The 26,472-nt window shown below is 38.5% G+C and overlaps 1 protein-coding gene across 7 annotated transcripts in view; it reads left to right on the forward strand.

The window, feature by feature from the left end:
- The window catches only part of GAPVD1 (GTPase activating protein and VPS9 domains 1), a 66,575-nt gene that overhangs the window by 15,372 nt on the left and 24,731 nt on the right, over positions 1-26,472 (forward strand). For 2 of the 7 annotated variants that reach the window (XM_013967908.2, XM_013967910.2), the window contains exons 2-13: positions 6,882-7,099; positions 8,333-9,176; positions 10,893-10,979; positions 12,443-12,577; positions 12,728-12,917; positions 15,430-15,590; positions 16,046-16,175; positions 17,268-17,393; positions 19,494-19,667; positions 21,452-21,592; positions 23,165-23,299; positions 23,817-23,936. In XM_013967908.2, the coding sequence (XP_013823362.2) occupies positions 6,915-7,099; positions 8,333-9,176; positions 10,893-10,979; positions 12,443-12,577; positions 12,728-12,917; positions 15,430-15,590; positions 16,046-16,175; positions 17,268-17,393; positions 19,494-19,667; positions 21,452-21,592; positions 23,165-23,299; positions 23,817-23,936 (2,428 nt within the window). In that variant the 5' untranslated portion in view covers positions 6,882-6,914. Of the gene's footprint in view, positions 1-6,881; positions 7,100-8,332; positions 9,177-10,892; positions 10,980-12,442; positions 12,578-12,727; positions 12,918-15,429; positions 15,591-16,045; positions 16,176-17,267; positions 17,394-19,493; positions 19,668-21,451; positions 21,593-23,164; positions 23,300-23,816; positions 23,937-26,472 lie in introns of those variants that run through there. The other 5 variants (XM_013967909.2, XM_013967912.2, XM_018055768.1 and 2 more) reach the window with 4 other exon arrangements.

A 26,472-nucleotide genomic window follows, 5' to 3' on the forward strand; every position in this document is an offset into this window, starting at 1 on the left:
AAGGAAGATTTCATTGAGCTAGGCCTTGAAAATTTAAAGGAGCAAATAGGATGAAGGTGCATTGAAAATAAAAATGAAGAGGCATAAGAGGGTTTGTATAGAGAAATAATGTGAGATTAGGACTGGAGGGGAGGGTTAAAGGAAAACTCGCCCTTAAACATTAGGTTAACAAGTTTGGAAATTATCCTCTAAGAAGTAAGGAATAAATGTTAATTTTGAACGTGTAGTATTTTTAATGTTTTCAGTACAATGTGCTTATTGTAGTTAACATTTATTGATTGTTTTCATAGTATTTACCTCTCTTCTTTTCCTGTCCATCAGAGACTACACGCTTGTTCTTCCTATGTTATTTCCACCTCTGCTTATGAGGTTTCTAACATGAATATGTGACTGAAATGCCTCTTTTTCATTCATATATTCATTCAGCAGATGTGTACTGATGTGCATGATGTGATGGATTCTATTCTAGTCGGTGTGAACAGAACTGGAAACAAATTGGGCATAAATCCCTCCTCTTAGGGAGTGTATATTTTCTTGGGGAGATGGTAAATACATAAGAGAGATAAGTGAAATGTATAGTAACCAGTGCTAACAAGTCAATCCTAAGGGAAATCAGTCCTGAATATTCATTGGAAGGACTGATGCTGAAGCTGAAGCTCCAATGCTTTGGCCACCTGATGCGAAGAACTGTCTCATTGGAAAAGACCCTGATGCTGGGAAAGATTGAAGGCAGGAGGGGTAAGGGACAACAGAGGCTGAGATGGTTGGATGGCATCACCGATTCAATAGACGTGAGTTTGAGCAAGCTCCAGGAGTTGGTGATGGACAGGGAAGTCTGGTGTGCTACAGTCCATGGGGTTTGCAAAGAGTTGGACACGACTGAGTGACTGAACTGAACAAGAAAAATGAAAGCAGGGAGACATAAAATGAACATGTGACAGAGTGAGGGTTGGAATGTTATGTAGGGTGGACGAGAAAGACTTCACTGAAGAAGATGACTCTAAGACCCAAAGGAAGTAAGAGACCCGGGTGGGAAGCAGGTGCGAAGATACTGGAGTGGAAGTATGCCCGGCAGGTTTGAGAATCTGGCTGAAATAGAATGAATATGGGGGTTGCTAAGAGAGTGATCTAATGTCCTTCTTTGTGTGTCTTGATGAAATTATTAATAGTGTCTGCTTTCATTCCCAGTAGTGTCCCAGTTTGGATGGTAAGTTATATGGTCTGGTAATAGGAGGTGAAGTCAGAGAGCTAAAGGGGGATAGAGGCAGACCATGGAGAGCCAAGAAAAAAGCTTTTGGAGGATTTTGAGTTCAGTGATGTGGTTTGACTTAGGCTTTCCCAGGGTTTCACTTAGGCTCACTGTGGCCACTGTGTTGAGAATAGGCTGAGAGCAACGACGGAAGCAGAGAGCCTGTGGAAAATCTCTTCTGATGCTTCAGTTCTGTCAGTAAAGTAGGAGGCAAGGGGCTGAGAATGAGGAGAGGGGAAGAGGTTGGGGATCTGAGGAGAGAGGATGGTATGGATTCATCGCCTGGGGACTGGGGAGTGGTGGAAGAGCTTGTGGGAGTGACAGGCGTGTGCTGTGCATCAGTGAGGGCCCGCGTAGGGCTTGTGATCGTGAGTTTGAAGTGATGCTAGCATGGTTGTGTGTGTCGGTTTTCTCATTCACAGGTAGAAAGTAGGAGTTGGGAGAGCATTAGGTTTAACTGGAATTGAGGGTTAGTCAAGTGAGGGGACAAATTGCGGGCTTCCCAGGCAGCACTAGTGATAAAGAACCTGCCTGCCAGTGCCAAGTAGATGTACTAGAGGTAGGTTCGATCCCTGGTTCGGGAAGATCCCCTGGAAGAGGACAACCCACTCCAGTATTTTTGCCTGGAGAATCCCATGGACAGAGGAGCCTGGCAGGCTATAGTCCATAGGGTCACAAAGAGTCAGACACGACTAAAGCAACTTAGCATGCATGCACGGAGCAAATTGAGAGTGCATTCGGCAAGTGATCATAATGATTGACTATGGGATTTGTGCTAGTTGGGTAAGGAAGGAAGCAGAGACAGGAGGAGGCTGAAGGTTAGTTAAAAAAAAAATATATATATATGTATATAAAATAGGCTTAATGGCTTGAAATCCTTGGTGGGGTCAAATGATCATTGGAGTTTGAGAGTTGTAGGGGAAGGAGAGAGACTGTAGTATATGATAGCAGTAAGGGTGGGTAGTAGGTCATACAGTGTGATGAACTTGAAAGAAAATGCTTAGCAAGTTTACCCAGTGTTCTGGATTTATTTAAAATATGTTCGCAAAAATGTCTTTGAAGACATTTTGGGCTTTCGAAGGGCTTAGAAGGTGAGTTCTTATTCGGATATTTGAAGTATTACCTTCACGTGATTTTTTATTTTTAAATATTTATGTATTTGGCCATGCCGGGTCTCAGTTGCAGCCATGTGTTGATTTTTTTTTAAGTGAAGGTTTACTTGAAGGTTTTGGCTTCTAAACTGCATAGATTGGTTCATATTTTGCTATGTCATTGGAAACAGTTTATGCATCCTATCTTGAACAGGATTTCTGTTCTGATTGGACTGTGAGCTCCTTGAGATTAGGGGACCTGGCTAGGTTCCAACGATAATTGATAAGATATTTTGTTAAGTTGTATTAAGGCATTAAGAAAGGTACAGTTTGAGAATTGCCAAAATATTTTCCTCTATCATTTTATTATGAAAAACTTCTAACATAAACAAACTGTTGAAGAGTAGTACATTGATCACCATATACCCACCAACCAGATTCAACAGTGTTTATATTTTGCAGTGTTTTACAAATCTTTTAACTTTTTCTTGACCATGTACAAGTGAGTTCCAGATATCCGGACACTTTACTTCTGCATACCTGAGCGTGCATCTCTGAAAAATACAGTGTTCTCTTGTGTAACCACCGGATTTTTCTGAGCCATTCCTGTAGAGATCAGGGAAATAGTGAAATGTACTGGCTCTGTCACCTCTCGCCCACTTGGCCTCATGCAAGTTACTTAACGTCCCTGAGCCTTAATTCCCTTTGCTGCACGGTTCCTATCTCAGAGGGATGTTGTGAGGATGAAGTGTGTAGAGTTCTTAGAACCACACCAGGCACAATTTTCAGTTTATAAAGTGTTTTCTCACATAATACCCAATTACGGTGTATACCACCACAGCCAACCCTTGTCATCGGAGTTGGAAACATCTTCCTCGCCATCTCCATGTATAAGTGTCAGCAAGCTAGTATCTTCTGCCTCCAGTATCTGTCATATCTGTCTGATTCTTTCCACTGCCACTACAATATTTCTTGCCTATCAACAAGTTCGTAGTGTTTCTTCACCTAGTTCCATCCCTATCTCCTCATCTTTCTCCTTACTGCCAGAGTTTATGTTCTCAAATATAAATTTAATCATGTTAATCTATTTAAACTCTTTCCCCATCTCTTACAGTCCAGTTTCTTTTTTTTTTTTCACAGTCCAGTTTCTTAACACTGGCTTATCTCATTATACATTGAGTCCTCTGCCTCCAGCCTCACTCTTAACACACACAAACACACATGCCCCCAGACTGTAGGAAGTCATGTGTAGTTCTCTGAATATCACACACATCTGTGCTTTTTGCTTGATTGGCTCTGTGTATCTGGAAGTCTACCCCTTCCCAAGATCTTCTTTTTGTCAGGCAAATTCTTATCCCACCCCTGCATCCCCACCCAAATACTTGTCTTTTAAGACCACACTCCCGGTACCTGACTTTTCAGTCGCTCCTTCTCCTTGTCCCTACTGTACATTGTACAGCCTTCAGCATATTATCCATATTTTGGGGCAGCCACTAACTTGCATGTCTAATAGAATGGGGGTTCTATTAGATTAGAAAGTCCTTGAGGACTACGTGTTATCTTTGTTTTTTTTTTTGTATCCCTAGTACCTAATGTGTTGCTCATGCCAGGCACAAAATAAATGTAGGTATTGTGTCCACGTTTTATGGAGAAAAAAGCCTGAAGTTTAGATAATATGCATTATGTACCCAAGGTAACAGAACTATTAATGAAAGATAGAGATCTTTAAGAGCCCATTTCCATTTTATTTTCATTAACTATAAACTTCTCATAATTACAACCATTTGTTCAGTGATTCTGTTCTTGGTCTGTGGATTTAGAGCCCCCTAGAGGATGTTAGAATTCCCTCATGGAAGTTTACAGAGTCATGTGTGTTTTCTTTAGACTGAGTTAATAAGATTATATATGTTTGGCAGCAGTTTTTTTGAATGTACATGAATGCTTTTGTGACTTAATAGCAGATCATCTTGGTGAAGTAGACATATTTAAAATCTTTGGGAGGAAAGCACTCTGAGGGTCTTAATATGGGAGACCTGAAATAGTTTGCTGCTGCTGCTGCTAAGTCGCTTCAGTCGTGTCCGGCTCTGTGGGACCCCATAGACAGCAGCCCACCAGGCTCCCCCGTCCCTGGGATTCTCCAGGCAAGAACACTGGAGTGGGTTGCCATTTCCTTCTCCAATGCATGAAAGTGAAAAGTGAAAGTGAAGTTGCTCAGTCGTGTCCGACCCTCAGCGACCCCATGGACTGCAGCCCACCAGACTTCTCCATCCATGAGATTTTCCAGGCAAGAGTGCTGGAGTGGGATGACATTGCCTTCTCCGAAATAGTTTGCTAGGTAATTGATAAAGTACAAAAAAGTGATTTTTTGAAAGCAGTTAAATTCAGGTTAGATGATAATTCCAGAAACTTTCCTAGAAATCAGTAGTTCATTAAAATAAAGGTTAAAAATTTCTGAAGTCAAACTTATTTTAAAAATTGTTGAATCTGTTTCATTATTTAAATTTGAAAGTGGCTTTAAATATATTTCCATTGATTCTCATAATATTTAATTCTTGGTATTTTTTAAAGTCTTAGCACAAAAATATTTATCTCATATATATAAATGTATTTTCATTGGATCTGTAAACATATTGAGAGTTCTGTGGGCTAGGTTCCTCTTTCCAAATCTGAATTCACTGCAAATTATATTTTATCAATTCCAAATAAACCCACTATGAATCTGATTGGTTGGGACAACATTTTTTAAAAGACTTTTAATATATTTCTTTTCTTTAAATTTGTTTTTATTTGGAGGGGGATAGCTCCCCCCCAACTTTATTGAAGTATAATTGACATATAGCATTGTGTAAGTTTAAGTTATATAATAACGATTTGTTACATATATATTGCAAAAGTTTGCCACAGTGAAGTTAGTTAATGCATCCTTCACCTCATGTAATTACCATTTGCTTGTTATTATGATGAGATCATTTAAAGCTTTACTCTCATAGCAGCTTTTAAGTATACAATCTTTATGTTTAATTTTTAAAAAAATTTTTTATTCAGAAATATATTGAACATTGATTTAAATATAAATTCAACATATTCAAGTGTAAATTCAACATTGATTTACAATGTTGTGAAGTAACTCAGATATAAGTATCAGTTCAGTTCAGTCACTCAGTCGTGTCCGACTCTCTGCAACCCCATGAATTGCAGCACGCCAGGCCTCCCTGTCCATCACCACCTCCTGGAGTTCACTCAGACTCACGTCCATCGAGTCTGTGATGCCATCCAGCCATCTCATCCTCGGTCGTCCCCTTCTCCTCCTGCCCCCAATCCCTCCCAGCATCAGAGTCTTTTCCAATGAGTCAACTCTTCGCATGAGGAGGCCAAAGTACTGGAGCTTCAGCTTCAGCATCATTCCTTCCAGAGAAATCCCAGGGTTGATCTCCTTCAGAATGGACTGGTTGGATCTCCTTGCAGTCCAAGGGACTCTCAAGAGTCTTTTCCAACACCACAGTTCAAAAGCATCAATTCTTCGGCGCTCAGCCTTCTTCACAGTCCAACTCTCACATCCATACATGATCACAGGAAAAACCATAACCTTGACTAAACGGACCTTAGTCAGCAAAGTAATGTCTCTGCTTCTGAATATGCTGTCTAGGTTGGTCATAACTTTTCTTCCAAGGAGTAAGCGTCTTTTAATTTCATGGCTGCAGTCACCATCTGCAGTGATTTTGGAGCCCCAAAAAATAAAGTCTGACACTGTTTCCACTGTTTCCCCATCTGTTTCCCATGAAGTGATGGGACGGGATGCCATGATCTTCGTTTTCTGAATGTTGAGCTTTAAGCCAACTTTCTCGCTCTCTTTCACTTTCGTATGGTTTATCACAGGACGTTGAATATAGTTCCCTGTGCTATACAGCAGGACCTTATTTATTCATTCTGTATGTAACAGTTTGTATCTGCTGATCCCAAACTCCCAGTCCTTCCTTTCCCCACCACTAATGTTTAATTCTTAATGAGAAGCATTTTTCTAACTTAATGACTGCTGTCTGGACACAACGTTGTATTCTGCTATCTGGGCCACAAACGCTTCTATTGCTGATATAAAACATTTGTGGTCTGGCAGGCATTCTAGCTTCAAGGGTATAGCTTAAATAATAATGCTCTAAAATACGTGTGCTATTTCTTTCAGTTTGTTTAGCTACTAGATGAACAAGAATTGTGTGATTTCATTCATTCCTGTGGCAAATACTTCTTTACCTCCTGGCGTGAGCCAAACCCTCTCCTTAGCCCCGAAATTACAGCTGTAAGTCGACAAAGCAGACAAGCCTTAGTCTTGGCGGTCCTTGTCTTTCAGTAGGGAAGCCCCACTCTAAGCATCTTGAACATTCATGTAATATAATGCTGAGTAGGAGCAAATGCTTAATAAAAGGTCAGAAGAGGAAATAAGTGATTTTCTCTGTTTTAGAATGAGTTGTTTTAGAAGACCTTTCTCAATAGACTTTTGAGCAGAGAGACCCAAAAATAATTTTGTTTTTCTTTTTCACTCTTAGTGATCAGCCTTTGTCCCTTCTCCACATTTGAAGATGGTGAAGCTAGATATTCATACTCTGGCCCATCACCTCAAGCAGGAACGCTTATATGTGAACTCTGAAAAACAGCTCATTCAGAGGCTTAATGCAGATGTACTTAAGACAGCCGAAAAGTTGTATCGTACAGCATGGATTGCTAAGCAACAGAGAATTAATTTGGATCGGCTTATCATCACCAGGTAAAGAAAAGGTTTTGAGTTCAGAAATTTTATAAACCGCTATAATTCTGCTTATGGCAGTTACATAATTGCTAACTGCAAATAAACAAATATATTTCTAACAAAGTGCAGTGTTTGAGATAACTTACATCAGCATCCCAATGGTGAGTCTTTGCTTATTTTGTTTATTAATGTATTGACCTAAGCACTGTTGTAGAGAATTACAACTTCAGCATTAATATTTTATACCACACCGTTTAATTTTGTACATTGGCATTATATAACATTTTATTGTTATAGAGGGTAAGTTATCTTGTTTCCTACTTTTCTCCTAATATTATTTAAAATACACATTTTCATGTTTTGCTATTTTGTATCTACTTTGCAGTTTTAGAAACCTCATTTTTCACTGTGTTAGTACTTCTTTATTCTATTGTTCCAAGAAGCAATTTTTTTTTTTTTGGCTGCACCACAGGGCATGTGGGATCTTAGTTCCCCAACCAGGGATTGCACTCATGCCCTCTGCAGTGGAAGTGTGGATTCTTAACCACTGGATCACCAGGGAAGTCCCTCAAGAAGCAGTTTTTAAGTTTAGAAATAGTGATACTATGAAGAAGACAGACATAGAAGAGTACATACTGTATGATGCCATAAATATGAAATTCAAAAAGATGCAGAACTAATCTTCAATCCTAAAGGAAATCAACCCTGAATATTCATTGGAAGGACTGATCCTGAAGCTGAAGCTCCAATACTGATGCAAAGAGCTGATTCATTGGAAAAGACCCTGGTGCTGGGAAAGATAGAAGGCAGGAGGAGAAGGGGACAACAGAAGATGAGATGGTTGGATGGCATCACTGACTCAGTGGACATGAGTTTGAGCAAATCCTAGGAGATGGTAAAGGACAGGGAAGCCTGACATGCTGTAGTCCACAGGGGTCGCAAAGAGTTGGACATGACTGAGCGACTGAACAACAGCAACAATCTTCAATGATAGAAATCAGATTAATGGTTATTTCTCAGTATTTTTCATGGAACCTGATTTAATATGAGAAATCTGTCTTCCTTTGTACTTTTTGGTTTTGACTTTCTTTACATATTCAGGTGCTGGTGGTCTAAAAGATTTTAGCAATTCCTAGTGATCTCATTGCTGGGACTGTAACCAACTCACGTTTCCATGCTTCAATATAGTATATGTGTTATATTATCATTGTTGTTAATTTTGTTATTTTGCTTGTTTGCTCTGTTTTTTAGTGCTGAAGCTTCCCCTGCTGAATGTTGCCAACATGCTAAGATTTTGGAAGACACACAGTTTGTCGATGGGTATAAGCAACTGGGATTCCAGGAGACTGCTTATGGAGAATTCTTGAGCCGACTAAGGGAAAATCCTCGTCTTATCGCCTCCTCCTTGGTTGCTGGAGAGAAGCTTAATCAGGAGAACACACAGAGCGTCATTTACACAGTTTTCACCTCTCTCTATGGCAACTGCATTATGCAAGAAGATGAAAGCTACCTCCTTCAGGTGCTGAGATACTTGATTGAATTCGAACTTAAAGAAAGTGACAACCCCAGACGACTTTTGAGGAGAGGAACCTGTGCCTTCAGCATCTTATTTAAGCTTTTTTCTGAAGGACTGTTTTCTGCCAAACTTTTCCTCACAGCTACTTTACATGAGCCGATCATGCAGCTGCTTGTTGAAGACGAAGATCACCTGGAGATCGACCCAAACAAGCTGATTGAGAGGTTCTCCCCAGCTCAACAGGAAAAACTCTTTGGAGAGAAAGGCTCAGACAGATTTAGGCAGAAGGTTCAAGAGATGGTGGATTCCAACGAGGCCAAACTTGTGGCCTTGGTGAACAAATTTATTGGTTATCTCAAACAGAACACTTACTGCTTCCCACACAGTCTGAGGTGGATCGTGTCACAGATGTACAAAACTCTGTCCTGTGTAGACAGACTGGAAGTTGGGGAGGTCAGGGCCATGTGCACTGACCTCCTGTTGGCCTGCTTCATTTGTCCTGCAGTTGTCAATCCAGAGCAGTATGGAATAATCTCCGATGCTCCCATTAATGAGGTGGCGAGGTTTAACCTGATGCAGGTATGCTTTTGCTGGGCATTCAGTGTAAGGTCAGTTGATTGGGCATTGGGGTGGGAACGGAAAGTATGATGACGTTGTTCGTATGTTCTTAACATTCTTTCCCCCCCAAAGTGTCCCAAACATTTGCTTCTTAAGTTTTGGGTTCATTTTTAAATGGAGTCCTCACACACTTTAAATATTTAAATGATTCCATTTTCTAGAACAAGGCTACCATCCCTTTCCCATGATTTCACAATCCAGAATAATTAAAAACTGAGAGGGTCTTTTATACTTCCTTTGGTAGCAAAACCTATCCTGAACTAACAAGAGGCAATTTATAGTCCATTTCGTGTTAATGAGTATTTGTGTTTTGCTGCAGGAATGTTAATGTGTCTGATTATAGGATGCCAGCCTAAATACTGGACATGTTGCGTGTATATGTAGCCAGCCTTTCTAAAATCTACAGAGTTTGAAATCTGAAACTCTTCTGGACCTAAACATTTTCAAAAGAAGATTTTTGGATTTATGTTAACACTTCCCCCCCTAATCATCTGAACTGCTGAAATCATGTTTTTATTTCTTAAGGGATTCTTTTAATTATATGTTATTCCCAAAAATACTGTGAAGAAGATGGAGTTTATTTGGAATAGCATATATCTTTGGATGATTTTTTTTTTCAATGATAAGCTTTCTTTTTCACTATTAGTTCTGTCATGTTGGGGTGTTTAGAAATTACATAGACATCCCTGAAATAAAATTAGAATTACTTTGTCATCTCTGGAACACTAAATTTATTCTTACAATAACATCATTATAGTTCTATTTTTGTCATTCCAGTAGAGATAGAATCACATACTTTCAAAATGAGTAAAAAGGGGGATTGTCCCAGATTTGAAGATGATGCTATATGATAATAACTTTCAGCAAAATATCTTTAGAGAGTAGATTAACAGTTCCCTTTTGACAGTAAGGATCTGGCTCTGAGAGTTAATATTTACTTTCAAAATAGCTTATGTTCTGTAGGAATTATTTGCTTTCAAGTCTAGAAAAAATTTTTTACCTTCAGTACTTTATGAACTATAGAAAAAAGTACTTAATAATATTTTGTCAGCTTTTACAAATTAAGTTTTTAAAGATATGGTAAGTACAGTAGCAGAAACAAAGGTCGTGTACCTTCATTTCCTATTGTCGATATAATATGCATTAAAGACAAAGCAGAAATGTTACTTATTCATTATAGCTCAATCTAAACGTAATAAAATATAGTGGGCTTCCCTGGTGGCTCAGTGGTAAAGAATCTGCCTGCCAATTAGGAGACACGGGTTCGATCCCTGGTCTGGGAAGATCCCACTTGCTGGGAAGCCGCTGGATGCGTGCACCGCAGCTACGGAGCCCTTGCACTCTAGAGTCTGTGCTCTGCCTCAAGAGAGGCCACTGCACTGCAGCTCAAGAGTCGCCTCTGCTCATTGCAACTAGAGAAAAAGCCTGTGCAGCAATGAAGACCCAGTCTAGCCAAAAGTAAATAAATAAATAAAAATTTAACAAGCAGAAGTCCTTAAAATATAGTAAAAGCTGACGGAGTCAAGATGCATGTTTTATTGGGGATCCACTTTTGTATGCTTGGTTAGGTGGTGTGGATATTCTTATGACACAGATGTTTAGAGTAGAATGGAGATGCTTTCACAGTGGGGACTGTCTCTCCAGCCTGCGTCTTCCCACCTCTGTTCTGGGTTGCAGGTTGGCCGCCTTTTGCAGCAGTTAGCAATGACTGGCTCTGAGGAGGGAGATCCACGGACAAAGAGCAGCCTTGGAAAATTTGACAAAGTAAGAGCAGATCCTATGTCATGTGAAGGACTCTGTATGGAAAGTTCTGCTAAAATATTAGTGAACCTGCTCTCTTTATTAAATCTTATCTCTCAGTGATGTGTAAATATTCTTTTTAATTATGCTTGGTTTGGCTGTAGAGGATACAGTGTTGGATCAGTAGCATTTAAAGGAAGATGTCAGCAAAGATTACTAATGCTCACTTGCTGAAATGTTGAGGCGATGCCATTGTAATGAGAGCCAAAGAGCTGTTAAGATTATTTTTTAAAGTTTGATTTTTAAAAATTGTTACAAAATTAAGTCTATGAATATATGAATCAGCAATGATTGTATAATTTTAAGTGGATTTCATAAGTTAACGTGGCATTGTTCAGTTGATTTAACTAAGTAAAAATTTATCATATTTTTAGTAGGCTGTACATTCAACCTAGATTAAAATTCAAAGGTTATGTAGTGGCGTTTCCCTTCCACCTCTGATCTCTAACCTTCATTTCCTCCTCTAAAGGTTCTTTATATTATCAATCTTTGTGCGTCCCTCAAGAAGTCTATATGTATATTCCTAATATATTTTTAGGAATATGTTTTCCTAATTACAAGTGGTAGGACTGTGTGCACTGTTTCCTCATGTTTATTTCACATACCAGACTATCTTGTTGGTTATTTTATATCAATTTATAGAGTTTAATTTTTTCCAGTGTTGGGTTTAATATAATTTTCAAGAAGAAAAGTTTTCTACGTGCTTGTTTGTCTTAATCAGAAATTTTGTTCCCTTTATTTATTTATTTTTATTTTTATTTTTTATTTTTTTTGCTAGTTATTGAATTTAATAATATAAACACCTCATCGCACAGGTGAGGAAAGTGAGGCACAAAAGGTATTTTTTTTTTTAAGAGAACTCTAGATGATAGATAACTTTGGGGTATAATGGATTCAAGTTTAATTGAATCTGATGTATTGAATTGTATGATATATAATGAACAATGAACTCACAGGTCCTGTTTGCATCACAACACCTTAGTCTAACCTCTTGCAAACTCTTTAAAGCATGGACCTGGCTTCATTAACCACTTGTCTTTTGACCATTAACCACTTGTCTTCTCTAACCAAGCTAGCTAATGCTTGAGTGAAAAAAAAAAATAAAACACATACTGTTGTATTAAATGCAATTAAGCTAAGCTAAGTCACTTCAGTAGTGTCCAACTGTGCGACCCCATAGACGGCAGCCCACCAGGCTCCCCCGTCCCTGGGATTCTCCAGGCAAGAACACTGGAGTGGGTTGCCATGTCCTTCTCCTATTTTTATTTTTTTTAAAAATTTATTTTAATTGGAGGCTGATGACAGTATTGTATTGGTTTTGCCATACATTGACATGAGTCTGCCACAGGTGTACATGTGTTCCCCATCTGCTCCCTTACTTTAAAGGGAGAGTGTTTCACAGTGATTTTTTTCTCCTGTTTGAACAGAGCTGTGTTGCTGCTTTCCTTGATGTTGTGATTGGAGGCCGTGCAGTGGAGACCCCGCCAATGTCCTCCGTTAATCTCCTGGAAGGGTTGAGCAGAACTGTGGTTTATATAACCTACAGTCAGCTTATTACTCTGGTAATGGCTTTATTCTGTAATAGAATTTTTTTTTCCTCAAAAGTCATTTATCTAAACGTGGGCAGACCCATAGATGAATACATTGTGTGAGAAATATACACTGTTTGAAAAATTGATCTCCCCAGCTAATGTCCTTTTTACTTTTGCCAGGTGAATTTTATGAAGAGTGTGATGTCTGGAGATCAACTGAGAGAAGATAGAATGGCTCTTGACAACTTACTGGCAAATCTACCCCAGGCGAAGCCAGGAAAAAGCAGCAGTCTGGAAATGACCCCCTACAATACACCTCAGCTGTCTCCAGCAACCACTCCAGCAAATAAAAAGAATCGATTGCCTATAGGTAAAGAGAATTTCTCATATTGAGGCTTTCCTTTAAATTAATGTTTCTTTATTAGGTTAGGCTATTGCTTAGAGATAGGGGATATAGTTTTCAGTAATTTGGAGAAGTTCTTCTCTTCATTTTTACTGGGAGTAATTCAGGTTTTAACATTAAAAAAATATTGCACTGGATTAGTTAAAGTTCATCAGTAGGCTTTAGCTTTATCTAGACATACTTTTTGTAATTGATTGGAATCATGGCCCTTACAGTATACTTATATTTCAGTGTCTGGGACAGTTTTGAAAATGTGATTTGCTCTAAGTAGTCATTATTTGAATTAGGTAGCCCTGTTCTTTCCGCAAAGTTCTAAATAATATAATAAAATAATATTATTTTAGAAGTTTTCTATTGGTAAAGTTGAAAATACATAGTTACTATTTTTCATTATTAGTAATAGTCAATCTTTTATGACTGAGTTAAAATCTTTTTTATTTTATGAAATAAGGCAAAACTTTCATTTTATTTTGTCACGTTTATTAAGAATTGGGCTTCCCAGATGGCTCAGTGGTAAAGAATCCACCTGCAGTGCAGGAGACACAGGAGACATGGATTCGACCCCTGGGTCAGGAAGGTCCCCTGGAATAGGAAATGGTAACCCACTCCAGTATCCTTGCCTGGGAGCTTCCATAGACAGAGGAGCCTGGCGGGCTGCAGTCCACGGGGCCACAAAGCCTCAAACGTGACCAAGCACACACGCAGTATCATCAGTAGGAGTGTGGCAGCATGTTCTTCACGTGTTTGGCTTTCATCATCCCAAAATGCAATTTTCAGAACTAGAGAAAGAAAAAAGTAAAACTTGACATTCAGTATTATAGTCTATTTGTATGTTTTGTTTTTTTTTTTAGCATTAAGAAACAAGTGATGTTTGGTAAACCAGAGATTTTTTTTTTCTTGATGATTCACTTGTGTACATTAGTTCTTTCATTTCTTGTCATCCAGAAGTGTCATTATATAAAAGGAAAGGTATCATGGAAAGTAAACTTCAAATGTTTGCCCGTTGTGATTCTGTACAGTTGTGTGACCTGGTCGTTGAACTTATTTCCTGTTGTAAGAGCTATGTCCGTTATTCAGAGGGTCGATTTTCTTTCTGTTTAATGCCTTCGCAACCCAGGACAACAGTTAGCAGCCATCACTGCCTGGGATTCCTCAGCCACCAGTCTTACTGCTCATATTACTCTAGTAACCCCGTTTGGTGGGTAATAGGCTGTTCCTCTTCTTACATAACTTTTATTTAAGAAACGGTTTATGAAATCATGCTCCATGTGCATGTTGCTTTTGCTTTATGTAAATTGCTACATGAATTTTGATTACTTGCATTTTTATAAATTATAAAGTTTATTTCGTAAGATTCATGTAGTTGTTCATAAAGCTGAATTTAAGCTTACAATTCAAGAGAAGACAGAGTCAGTGAAGAAAGGTGTGAGTGAAGCCTGTTTTAGACTTTTGGAAGTTGGTGTGTACTTTGAGTTTTTGAAAGTATGAGCGATTGATGAACTGATCTGCAGCACTCTGGAGAGAACATGATTGTTTATATTTCTGTCTTCAAGTAGGTCAGCTTTCACTCAAACTGAAGGTAAAAGGCTTTTGTTATTGTCCAGTGTTTTGGCTTTGTCTGTGTTTTTTATTATTTTGTACAGAAAGAGTATCTATTTTGTATTCTGGTTGTATCAAATTGTAATGGCCTCTGAAAGAAAACTGAAACTTATCACAGAGGACTGAAACTCATAGAGAAATTGTTACAAGCTATCTAAATCTTTCCGTTTCCAAAGTTCTTAGGAGATCTATAGGATGAAACACTTTCTAAAGCTATTACTTATTTACTTATAGACAGGGGCAAAGGCACCACAAAATAATTAGGTCCTTCATTAGTTTAGACTGTTCCCATAAAGCAGAAAGGAAATGTGTATTCAAACATAGAGAACTCTTCCATATCTTTGAAAAGAGTTTAATTCAATTCAGAAAAAAACAATGTTTTGATTCTGTTTTATTAACAGTTGCCTGATTAATGCGTATAAGTTTGTATGGCTATCAGATTTCCATATGAAATTTTCTAATGCTTGTGAGTGTAGTTATGAGTATGGGAGACCTGTCCCAGTTAAGTCATTATGTTGTAGAAGCAGCTGAAGATATCTTGAAAAGATAAAAGAATAAAATAATGCTTCCCTTGTCACCCCCAAGTCTTGAAGTGATTGAGGCATGTTTGCTGTTGGGCAGGTGTAATCTGTTTGTCACTCCCTGTCAGGTGACCATGGATCACTGTTTCTGTGGATCAGTTTTGAAGGAGAGCTTGTGTCAGTCACTAGAAGAGCACCTGGGAAGATGTATATTTTTTTTCCTTATTCACATTCTCACCAGTCTTTTTTGTGCATGCGCAAGTGTTCTACATTAATAGAAAATATATTTTTGTATTAATGAGCCACTTTCTTCATTTTGTTTTTTCTGTAAATTATCATACTTGAAATTTTTTTGTCAGCAACTCGGAGCAGAAGCCGCACTAATGTGCTGATGGACTTGCACATGGACCATGAAGGATCAGCTCAAGAAACCATCCAAGAGGTGCAGCCAGAAGAGGTGTTGGTCATTTCCTTAGGAACAGGTCCCCAGCTTACTCCAGGGATGATGTCAGAAAATGAGGTATGATTATATTGTTAAACACACGGATAGCTATTAACCTTAAGAAATTTAGATTTTTTTTTTTTGGCTATGCTGTGTAGCATGAGGGATTTTGGTTCTCCAAACTGAGATTGAACCCATGCCCGTTGCAATGGAAGCTGGGAGTCTTAACCTCTGAACCATCAGGGACAGACCGTTGACCCTGAAGCCTCGGGTTCCTGCAGTCCTGAACTGCCCATTGACATCTGATTGCCTGTTCAGTCATTGACACCAGTAGGGTCCTGGAAAGGCATAGGTTCAGTTCTTCTCATTGATGTACTTTCATCCCAGGGGCACTTAGGCCCTGTAAATGGGTTTTTAGTTAAAAAAATGCTCATTTAATGTTAAGAAGAAATTAAATTTGCATTTGCCATGGTTTGTTTTTCTTATCAGCAATCTTTCCATTGTGATAAACTCATGGCGTTTTATTTTTTCAGGTCCTCAACATGCAGCTTTCGGATGGAGGACAAGGAGACGTCCCTGTTGATGAAAACAAGCTCCACGGTAAACCTGATAAAACCTTGCGCTTCTCCCTCTGCAGTGATAATCTGGAAGGAATATCTGAAGGTGAAGGGTTACTTCATTCAAGGAGTTGTGTGATTCAAGTAATATTTTGTTTTCTGTTCTTTAAAGGAGCCTTATAAATTATAATTGTGCCCTCTGTGCCTCTCACTGAGGAGAGTAATGAAGTTTTCCTCTAATGATCTTGAACAGTTGGCTATAAAGATTATTTCTCTGAATAAAATTAAGATGGCAAGAGACCTTTGGTCATATAAAGTAGAGAAGATGTATGTCTTTACTGAGACTTGAATAATACCGAGTTTTATTTCACTAGTATTAAAATATACCAAAGCTTAGAGAGCTCCTTTAGAGGGATTAATGCATGTCTAAATGGAAAAAATGGACTCATAATATTTCAGGATGTTGTGTATACTTTTAACCTTTTAATGAAGCGGAAAGACAATGGAAATACGATAGGAATTAAAAAGGAAATAAAAAGGCAAGATTGTAAAGTGAGAATATGTCACTCCATGTGCAAGGACAAGCTTTATTAATGGAAGAGTTTCAAGTTGATTAACATTTTAGGATAACATAAACAGTAATAACTTTTCCTTTTTTCCCCCCTCACTTTAAAAAATGTAAGTAATGCGCATTCATTCTAGAGAATGAAGGGAAAAAATTGAACCATCTGTAACCTTACCATTCTATTAATAACAGTTAACATTTTGGTTTATTTACAGCAAAATTAGGCTTACGCTGTTCTGCAGTCTTTTTGGTTTAACAGTGTATCAGTAACATTTCCCTTTGTAATTGAGCATTCTTAAATAACGTGGTTTTTAATGGCTGCTTTCTTTAACTTCAAATGGGCATTTCTCATAATATATTTAAACTTTCTTCTATGATTGCACAAGTAGATTGTTTCCACTTTTTAGACATTATAAGAAGTCCTGCAACAAGCAACCTTAGATGGAGTTTGATTAGTTCCTTAGGATAAATTTCTAAAACCAGAATTCCTGGCTAAAGGGTGTATTTATTTTTAGGGTGTAACAGCATTAAAAGCACTTTAATCAGTTTTATTTTCTTATCAAGGCATGAAACATTACATGGTGGCTCATGACTGTCTTGTAAAGTTCACTCACAGTATAAACCTCTCTCTAGGTCCTTCAAATCGTTCTAATTCAGTGTCCTCACTAGACCTGGAGGGGGAATCTGTGTCAGAGCTTGGAGCAGGACCTTCTGGGAGTAATGGAGTTGAAGCTCTGCAGCTGTTAGAGCACGAGCAAGGTAAAGTAAGGTCTAATTCAGTTGCTCAAGTAGCAAAGAATTTACCTGGTCACAGAATAAGCAATCTGTTTTCCTGTGAGTTGGCTGTGTTCAGTTGATTATATAATGACCATTAAACTGGCATTTATTCATAGTTCCTACAGTTCTTAAAAATGTGTTTGGTTGGGAATTCCCTGGCAGCCCAGCAGTTAGGACTTGGCACTTTCACTGTGATGGCCCGCTTCAACCCCTGGTCGGGGAACTCAGATCCGGAAGCTGCATGGTGGAGCCAGAAAAAAAAATGTTTAGTTGCTAAGTGGATTATTTAGGCTTAAATTACATAGAAGAATTAAAATGAATTGCTTGAATTGTGTAATATTTGGTATTTCAGTTCTGTAGTATTACAATTTTAAGGGGTACAAAGATAAATTCTGAGGGCTCAAGGAACTTAGAATAGGGAGAAAATGGACACAAATGATTAAAATTATCATAAAAGTGCATTGGCAGTTCTGGGTAAGAAATACATGTGGTTCAAAGTGTAGGGAAAAGCTTATTGGGAGAAAATAGTAGCCTTGAAGCCTGGCTGGCATTGGCATTGGCTGAAACTAGAGGTACTCTAGGTAAAGTAATATTAATAGTATAAGCAAGTCAAGGAGCTGTTTCTCAGGAACTGTCAACTAGGGTGATAATGTGAGGTTAGGATGAAAAGCAGATAGATTGCTGTTGTCCTTGTAGAAAAAAGTTCTTTGAATTTTTTTTCATTTAAAGATCACTGGTGGATTTTATGGGAATGTTTATTGCCCTCAACTGGATTTGAGGCAGTGACTTCAATGGGTGTTTTTTACACCTGGGGAGTTAGGAAAAAAGGAAAAAAAAGAAAAGGCATTTCCCATGTCTCATTTCTAGAAATCATGGTTTAATCTCCTTTTAGAAAGGAAAAAGAGGGTTGCCAGTCAGGTTACATGTGGGTTGAATAAAAGTAAGGCTGAGTTTTACTGTATCAGTTTCTGCTAAGTCGCTTCAGTTGTGTTCGACTCTGTCGTGTTCGACTCTGTGCGACCCCATAGATGGCAGCCTACCAGGCTCCCCCATCCCTGGGATTCTCTCCAGACAAGAACACTGGAGTGGATTGCCATTTCCTTCTCCAGTGCGTGAAAGTGAAAAGTGAAAGGGAAGTCGCTCAGTCGTGTCCGACTCTATGAACTGCAGCCTACCAGGCTCCTCCATCCATGGGATTTTCTAGGCAAGAGTACTGGAGTGGGGTGCCATTGCCTTCTCCACTGTATCAGTTTATCACTATATTATTTAAGATTAAATTTTCTGCAAAAAGCAGAAACCTAAAATATTCCTTAAGATGGAAGTTGAAAGAATATCACTTCTTTAACAAATCTTTTAGGTGACTCTGGTATTCTTTTTAAAAAGTATTTATTTATTTGGCTGTGCCAGGTCTTGGTTGCGGCACAAAAGACCCTTAGTTGCAGCTTGTGAACTCTTAGTTACAGCTTGTGGGATGCAATTCCCTGACCAGGGATCAAATCTGGGCCCTCATGCCTCTTGGATCACTGGTAGTCAAAGTAGGGAGCTCTGCTAATTTTAGCTGGGCATCTGTTGGTCAGTGTGGAGCTGGCTAGTCTAGGATGACCTTTGCTTTGTTCCGTGTGGTTTCTCCTTCCCTAAAAAGCTGGTTTCAGCTTGTCCTCAGGGCAGAAGCAAGGATGAGAGAGCAGATGTTTGTAAGGTCTCTTGAGGCCTAACCTCGCAACTGGCACACTTCCTCTTTATCCTTTTGGACAAAGTAAGTTACCAGGCCTGTCCAAATTCGAAGAAGGGGGCATATATCCCAATTCTTGAACAGTGTCACACTACAGAGGACGGGGAGACAGCTGATTATATCAGTTGCCCCAGTTAACTGACCAGAAAGGGGAGGACATACGTTGAGCTTGGCTCAGAGAGGGAAAGAGTACATCCATGAGGGAATAATTCCGTGTTTTGGTACTGTGTGCTGAATGTTCGTGTTCAAATATATAACTTGGAGTTCAAAGACACAAAGTTCTTTAAAGTTGATTTTAAAAATGGTAGCTATGCTGTGATTTTTAAAGTGCTTAATTTTGCTTTTGCTAGCTACCACGCAGGATAATCTTGATGATAAGCTCCGGAAATTTGAAATCCGTGACATGATGGGACTGACAGATGACAGGGATATATCAGAAACAGTGAGTGAGACATGGAGTACAGATGTCTTAGGAAGTGATTTTGACCCTAACATTGATGAAGATCGCTTGCAAGAAATCGCAGGTAACTGCTGGTGAATGTCTCTGGAAGATTGCTGTTCAGTTATTCGTATCCACCCACCCTTCATGGGAGGGAGCTTCCGTGCTCTAACACGGTGTGTATGTTAATAACTGGAAAAACTGAGATAATTGTATGTGACAAGGCATTTGTGTATTTTTTTCTCTTTACTGAAATATAGGTAGTGTTTTCTCTGTCTGCATTTAAGGGTTCTTCCCCATACAAAAAAGAAGAACCAATCTTTTGAATTATCTTCTTGTCAGTTCTTGTTTGCAGAGCCTAGGATATGTTCTTAGTCTATGATTAGCATATTCTTCTTTGGAAACGAAACACTTTGCCTTAAAGTGAAAATTCGTATAGGTTATAGCTGTAAAGCCTTTCAGAGTAATATGATATTGAGATTCTCTAAAACCTGAATTCACTTCTGGTTTAATTCAGCTCCAAAGAAGGAGCAGTTTTCTTTTCCTGGTTTTCTAGTATCAAGTTTAGCGAGATACAGTTTCCATATGTTAAAGTTACCTTTTTAAGAATCCTGTTCTGTCCCTTCTGAAAGAGTCACACAGTCTTGTAATCACCATCTTTATTTTCTTCTTAACCGTACACTGAGCACCATTACCCATCACCCAGATGCAACAATTATACATACACACCTGGCCAGTTTTGTTTCATCTCTTCTCCCACCTTTTTGTCCCCTCTCCTGATTATGTGATTATGTTTAGGCGTGTTCCAGACATTATTTTATTTGTAATTATTTCATGACATATGTTTCTTTTATTTAAAAAATTTTAAATTTTATATCAGGGTATAGTTGATTTACAATGTTGTCTTAGTTGTGATTCAAGTTACACATACACATCTGTCTACTCTTTTCTAGATTCTTTTCCTATGTAGATTATTACAGAACATTGAGCAGAGTTCCCTGTGCTATATGATAGGTCCCTAATGACCATTTTCCCATATACCGTAGTGTACATATGTCAATCTCAAGCTCTTAATTTATCCATCCCTGCCCCCCATTTTTTCCCCTTGGTAACTGTGACGTGTCTTTAAAAGGTAATTTTTGCCAGTAACCTTTTTCTAAAAGTTCTTCATCTACTGAAATAGAATTTTATTAGGTTTAATCAGAAATAGTGGAGCGTTCTGAATTTGACTATTTTTAACACAGATGTACAACAGTGTTTAATCTTTCTGTTTGTATTTTTAAGAAGTATAAATAGATTTCTCAATCGGTTTTGCATTATGTTGTTCCAGATGTCAAAGTGATTTTTTTCCCTGTAGGTGAGCTGTATTTGGGCAATAAGCTGTATTTGCAGTTGAATGAATGCTACAAAGGAGATGTGTATTTTCCTGCAAATACACTTTATTGCTCTGAATATGTGGCTAATGTGCCAGAAAAAAACATTTGGCCAGTATAATTTTCTGTGGTTAAATGTCTCTGAGTGTTTTTAATCCCTGAAGGACTATAATTATTAGAGAAGTGCTGAGGACACACAAAATTTGCTGAAAAACAAGAGTGAAAGCTCGTTGCAATGTCGTGACCTAATGAACTGTGTTTTCTCAGTGGAGACCAAGGTGAATAATAGGAAACTGATTGAAAAGGCATTTGTGCTATTGTGACCCAAGTGGGAAATTTGTGTTTTTAGTGGTTTTATTGATCGAAATTACTCTTACCTTGGCTTTTTTCTTGTGAGTAGAGAGATTTTGTTAGCTTAGTGTTTGCCCTTTCTCCTTTATCACTGCTCTTTCCCTGAGGATCTTTGTTAACCCTTTGCTCCCCGTTGGTTATGCAGGTGCAGCAGCAGAGAACATGTTAGGCAGTTTACTGTGCCTGCCAGGTTCAGGGTCCGTGCTTCTTGACCCCTGCACTGGTTCTACCATATCAGAGACAACAAGCGAAGCTTGGAGTGTAGAGGTATTGCCAAGTGACTCAGGTTAGTATGCTGTCATTGTTTGCTTTTTGATTTGCACAGAACTTTTAAATGTAAGGCATCCTGATTTCTATATTATGTATACCTTTCGTCAGATATATGTTTGACAAGTATGAGGCAATAACATTGTTAAAAACTTCAAATGGTAAATTAGTTTAGGATGTTTTGTGTCCATCAAGAAAAAATGTAGTGTTGGATGGCAGAGGCTAAGATAACAGGTGCTTTCTGACTTGGTTCAGTTATCTTCAAAGCAATTGTTAGTAACTTATCAGGGTTCTATGTGGAATATTGAGTTCAGTGTCTCCCACTAACTTACTGCAAGAGAAGAATAGCAGCACAGCTTGAACCTGGTAATAAGCATGTTTAGATTTGGAGAATTTAACCCAAAAATACCGAATGTATTTTTGAAATGCAGTGAAATTGAGACTCTGGAATCCCAAAGAAAGAAAGTGAAGTTGCTCAGTCGTATCCGCCTCTTTGCGACCCCATGGACTGTAGCCTACCAGGAAGTTGCTCAGTCGTATCCGACTCTTTACGACCCCATGGACTGTAGCCTACCAGGCTTCTCCATCCATGGGATTTTCCAGGCAAGAATACTGGAGTGGATTACCATTTCCTTCTCCAGGGGATCTTCCTGACCCAGGGATCGAACCCGGGTCTCTCGCATTGGAGGCAGGTGCTTTAACCTCTAAGCCACCAGGGAAGCCCAAGGGTTATTATAAATGTGGCGGTGGTTTAGTTGCTCAGTTGTGTCCAACTCTTGCAGCCTCATGGGCTGTAGCCTGCTAGGTGTATTTTGTACTTTCTTTTATGTATTGCATTTCTGCTTTTTTTCTGCTTATGAATTTAAATCCTTGTCTTCAACTAAATATCAACTACCAGGATGCAAATATAAGCAACTAGGTATCTGAATTATATTCTGTTTCATCTGCTTGGCTCAAAAATATGAAGTGATTTTGATATGTGTTTTTTAACCTTACCACATTCAGACATGCTAACCTGTCCATAAGGAGATGGTAGGATTAGCTCACTGCCAAACATCCGTGAAAGTGAAGTCTCTCAGTCGTATCCAACTCTTAGTGACCCCATGGACTGTAGCCTACCAGGCTCCTCTGTCCATGGGGTTTTCCAGGCAAGACTACTGGAGTGGGCTGCCACTTCTTTCTCCAGGGGATCTTCCCAACCCAGGGATCGAACACGGGTCTCCCGCATTGCAGACAGGCGCTTTACCATCGGAGCCACCATAGGAATTATTTTTTAGAAAGTGGTTGATTTAATGGCAAGCTCGCCTGTATTCTTTAGTTCACTTTTAACCAGAAGAAAGAATACTCTGAGATTAGTGATCTGGAAGCAGAGTTTTCATCTGTGTACAGTGAACTGGCCTGTATCGGGATAAAAACCACAACCTTGACTTCTTTAACACTTGATCTAACTGGCTTTGCTAACTGGCCCAGACTTGGAGGTCTGTTTGCACTGAGTCCATTCATGCCCCAGTAGCTTTCTTCATCTGGGTCACAAAAGCTGAAACTGTGATGTGTAGCGGAATCACTAATGTGGCACCTCACTTCTGCTTAGAGGCCCCAGATCTAAAGCAGGAAGAGCGACTGCAGGAACTGGAGAGCTGTTCGGGACTGGGTAGCACATCTGATGATACGGATGTCAGGGAGGTCAGTTCCCGCCCCAGCACACCAGGCCTCAGTGTTGTGTCGGGTATGTCTGTCTTGTTTTAAGGAATAAGGACTTGAAGGTGTGTTCCCACTTCCCCCTTTATAAAGTCAATAGCAAAGATAGATATTTTGTTTAAGATCTGAGTAACTCCCAGGAAACAGTTATTTCTACGGGATCTGACGTCTATGAGAAGTTACTATGTGCCTTTATAGAACTTGTCAGAGTAGTTGATAGACAGTCTGTGTGTGTTCCCTCTATAACTATCTGTTCTTGGTAGCCTCTGCCACTGTATTTAGCTGTCGTGTGGTAATTCTGATTATGTTGTACAAATCAAGGTAAATATATTTAAGCAATAGTACAAGAAAGGGTATAATACCAAACAACTCCCTTGTAAAGAACTGGGACACAAAAAAATGTGAGACTATATACATTTCTCCAAGCTTCATATACTTCTTGTGTGGTTATTTTGTTGTTCTTGCTCTTTATTTTTTTTACCATATATATATATATATATATATATATATATATATATATATAAATTTTTTTTTTTTTTCTGAAGGTATAAGTGCAACCTCTGAGGATATTCCCAATAAGATTGAAGATCTGAGATCTGAATGCAGCTCTGATTTTGGGGGTAAAGATTCTGTCACTAGTCCAGACATGGATGAAGTCACCCATGGTAAGAAGGGGAAATGAGAATGACTTTTATTAATAGGAACAATCACATCCATGACTGAAACTGTCCACCTTAACACATTGCTGATGGTGATATCCATTGCTATACATCTTTGGGGCATTGTGTGTATAAGGCCTTAAAATAAGGTTCACATGCTAAATTTCATTCAGTTAATCCACTGTAGGAATCAGTCATAAGGAAACAATTGATGTATGGAGAAAGTCTTATGCACCAAGATACTCTTCATAATATTTATATTGGTAGAAAACTTAAAACAACCTAAGAACTGAAAGATAACATGGCTAAGTGAATTTTGAAGTAACCACTTATTAGTACTTGCACAGCTGTTTTTTAAATACTTTAAAGAATATGAAATAATTTGGAGAACTACCTAGAACATAATATCACTTGGAAATTTTATCTTAAAGCATTTTATATATAACATAATAAAATGTAAAAAAAAACACATATCCTAAAGAAGGCACTGGGAAGAAGTACAAGAGTGCTAGTAAGTAGTGATTTTATATACTGTGTAATGGTGTTTTGTTTTGTTTTTAATTTATTTTTTAATTGAAGGATAATTGCTTTACAGGATTTTGGTACTGGGTTTTGAAGTACTTTTATTTTTACATTTTTGTTTATTCCAAAGCCAGGTTTCTTACCCTCAACACTGAACATTTTGAGTCAGGTGATTCTTTGTTGTGGGGGCCTATCCTATGCATTGTAGGATGTTTAGCAGCATCTCGGGCCTCTGTTGGAAGCATACCATCCCCTTCTTGTGCAGTCGTGACAACCAAAAGTGAAAGTTGCTCAGTCATGTCTGACTCTTTGTGACCTTGTGGACTATATAGTCCATGGAATTCTCCAGGCTAGAATACTGGAGTGGGTACCCTTTCTCTTCTCCAGGGCATCTTCTCAACCCAGGGATTGAACCCAGGTCTCCCGCATTTCAGACGGATTCTTTACCAGCTGATCCACAAGGGAAACACAAGAATACTGGAGTGGGTAGCCTATCCCTTCTCTGGCAGATCTTCCTAACCCAGGAATTGAACCGGGATCTCCTGCATTGCAGGCGGCTTCTTTACCAACTGAGCTATCAGGGAACAACCAAAAATCATTGCCAAATGATCACTTTGGTGGCACAGTAAGCCCCAGTTGAGAACCACTGTTCTAAACCAGCAGTTTTCAGAGTGTAGTGTCCATGGCCCACTGAGGTCCCTCATGACCTCTTGAGGGGTTGGGGAGGTATGAAGTCAAAACTGTTTTCATATAATAAAAGGTTATTGTCCTTTGTACAATACTGATGTTGCACTGATAGTGCACGAGCAAAGATGGGTAAATTTGCCGAGGCCTTTAGGAGAAAGCAGGACAGCAGAACCAGGCTACCAGTCACTGTATTCTTTTCTCAGAGTTAAAAAAAAATATGAATGTGTTTGATAAAGCAGTAAAAATTATTTTTATATTTCAACCCTTGGTATAAAATTATTTTTATATCTCAACACATCTGTCTAATATTCTGAATACACAGGCAGTATCCCTAATGGATTTCTGCTGTATTCTGAAATATGATGATGTATCTAAGGAAAAGCTTATATGATTGAGTTATGAGCTGAAGTAGCTGGGTTTATTTTTGTTTTTTTCCTTGTTTGCTTTTTCATGAAGCATCGTTTTTACTTGAAAGAATGATAAGCTGTAGTTATTGGTACTTGGGTATTTGGCAGACATTTCTTGAAAATTAACAAAATGAGCCTGTTATTTCAAGGAAAACAACTGACAGGGTAGAGTCTGTTGCCAGTGATAAAATTCAGGCTTTCAGAGAGAAATCAGAATTTTGGAAAGCTTTGTGTCTACCTCCATGAGTATGACAGATTACTGCTATTTAAAAACTTTTCTGGTGAGATTGGTGGTGATACTTGAGAGCGTCATTTTTTCTGGATATTATATGATGAATGGTGTCAACATTTCGAAGATCTGCATTTATCTAGTTGAACCAATATTTTCCAGATGACCAACACATGATGTTACCAAATCATGCTTGGGTAAAAGATTCCTTCAAAGTGTAGGACAGACCACTTGAATTTTAATGTAACAGTACAAAAAAGTTCATTGGTCTGGTTTCAGCTTCCAAATTGTAGCTAACCTTTAAAAAATAGTTACTACTGCCAAGGTTTGGTATAGTATTTGAAGAGTAATATCCACAGTTTCCTGAAAAGGCTGTTAAAATATTATCTCCTTTCTACTTGCATATCTGTGTGTGATCAGCTTTTCCTTATATACTTCAGCCACAACAGCACAGTGCAACAGATGGAAAGCAGAAGCAGATATGAGAATTTAGGTGTGTTCTATGAAGGAATTTGCAAAAATGTAAAAGTGTCACTCTTCTGGCTTTTTATTTTGGAAAATATAGTTACTTTTCACCTAAAAAGGTTATTTGTGTTACCATTTAATGAGTGTATTCAATTGAATTAATATATATAACATTTTAATATAAAATTTATTAAAAGTTTAAATTTTTTATTTATATGTTCTTTTCAGTTTT

The sequence above is a fragment of the Capra hircus genome, chromosome 11 (assembly GCF_001704415.2).
Source record: "Capra hircus breed San Clemente chromosome 11, ASM170441v1, whole genome shotgun sequence".
NCBI classification, from domain to species: Eukaryota; Metazoa; Chordata; class Mammalia; order Artiodactyla; family Bovidae; genus Capra; species Capra hircus.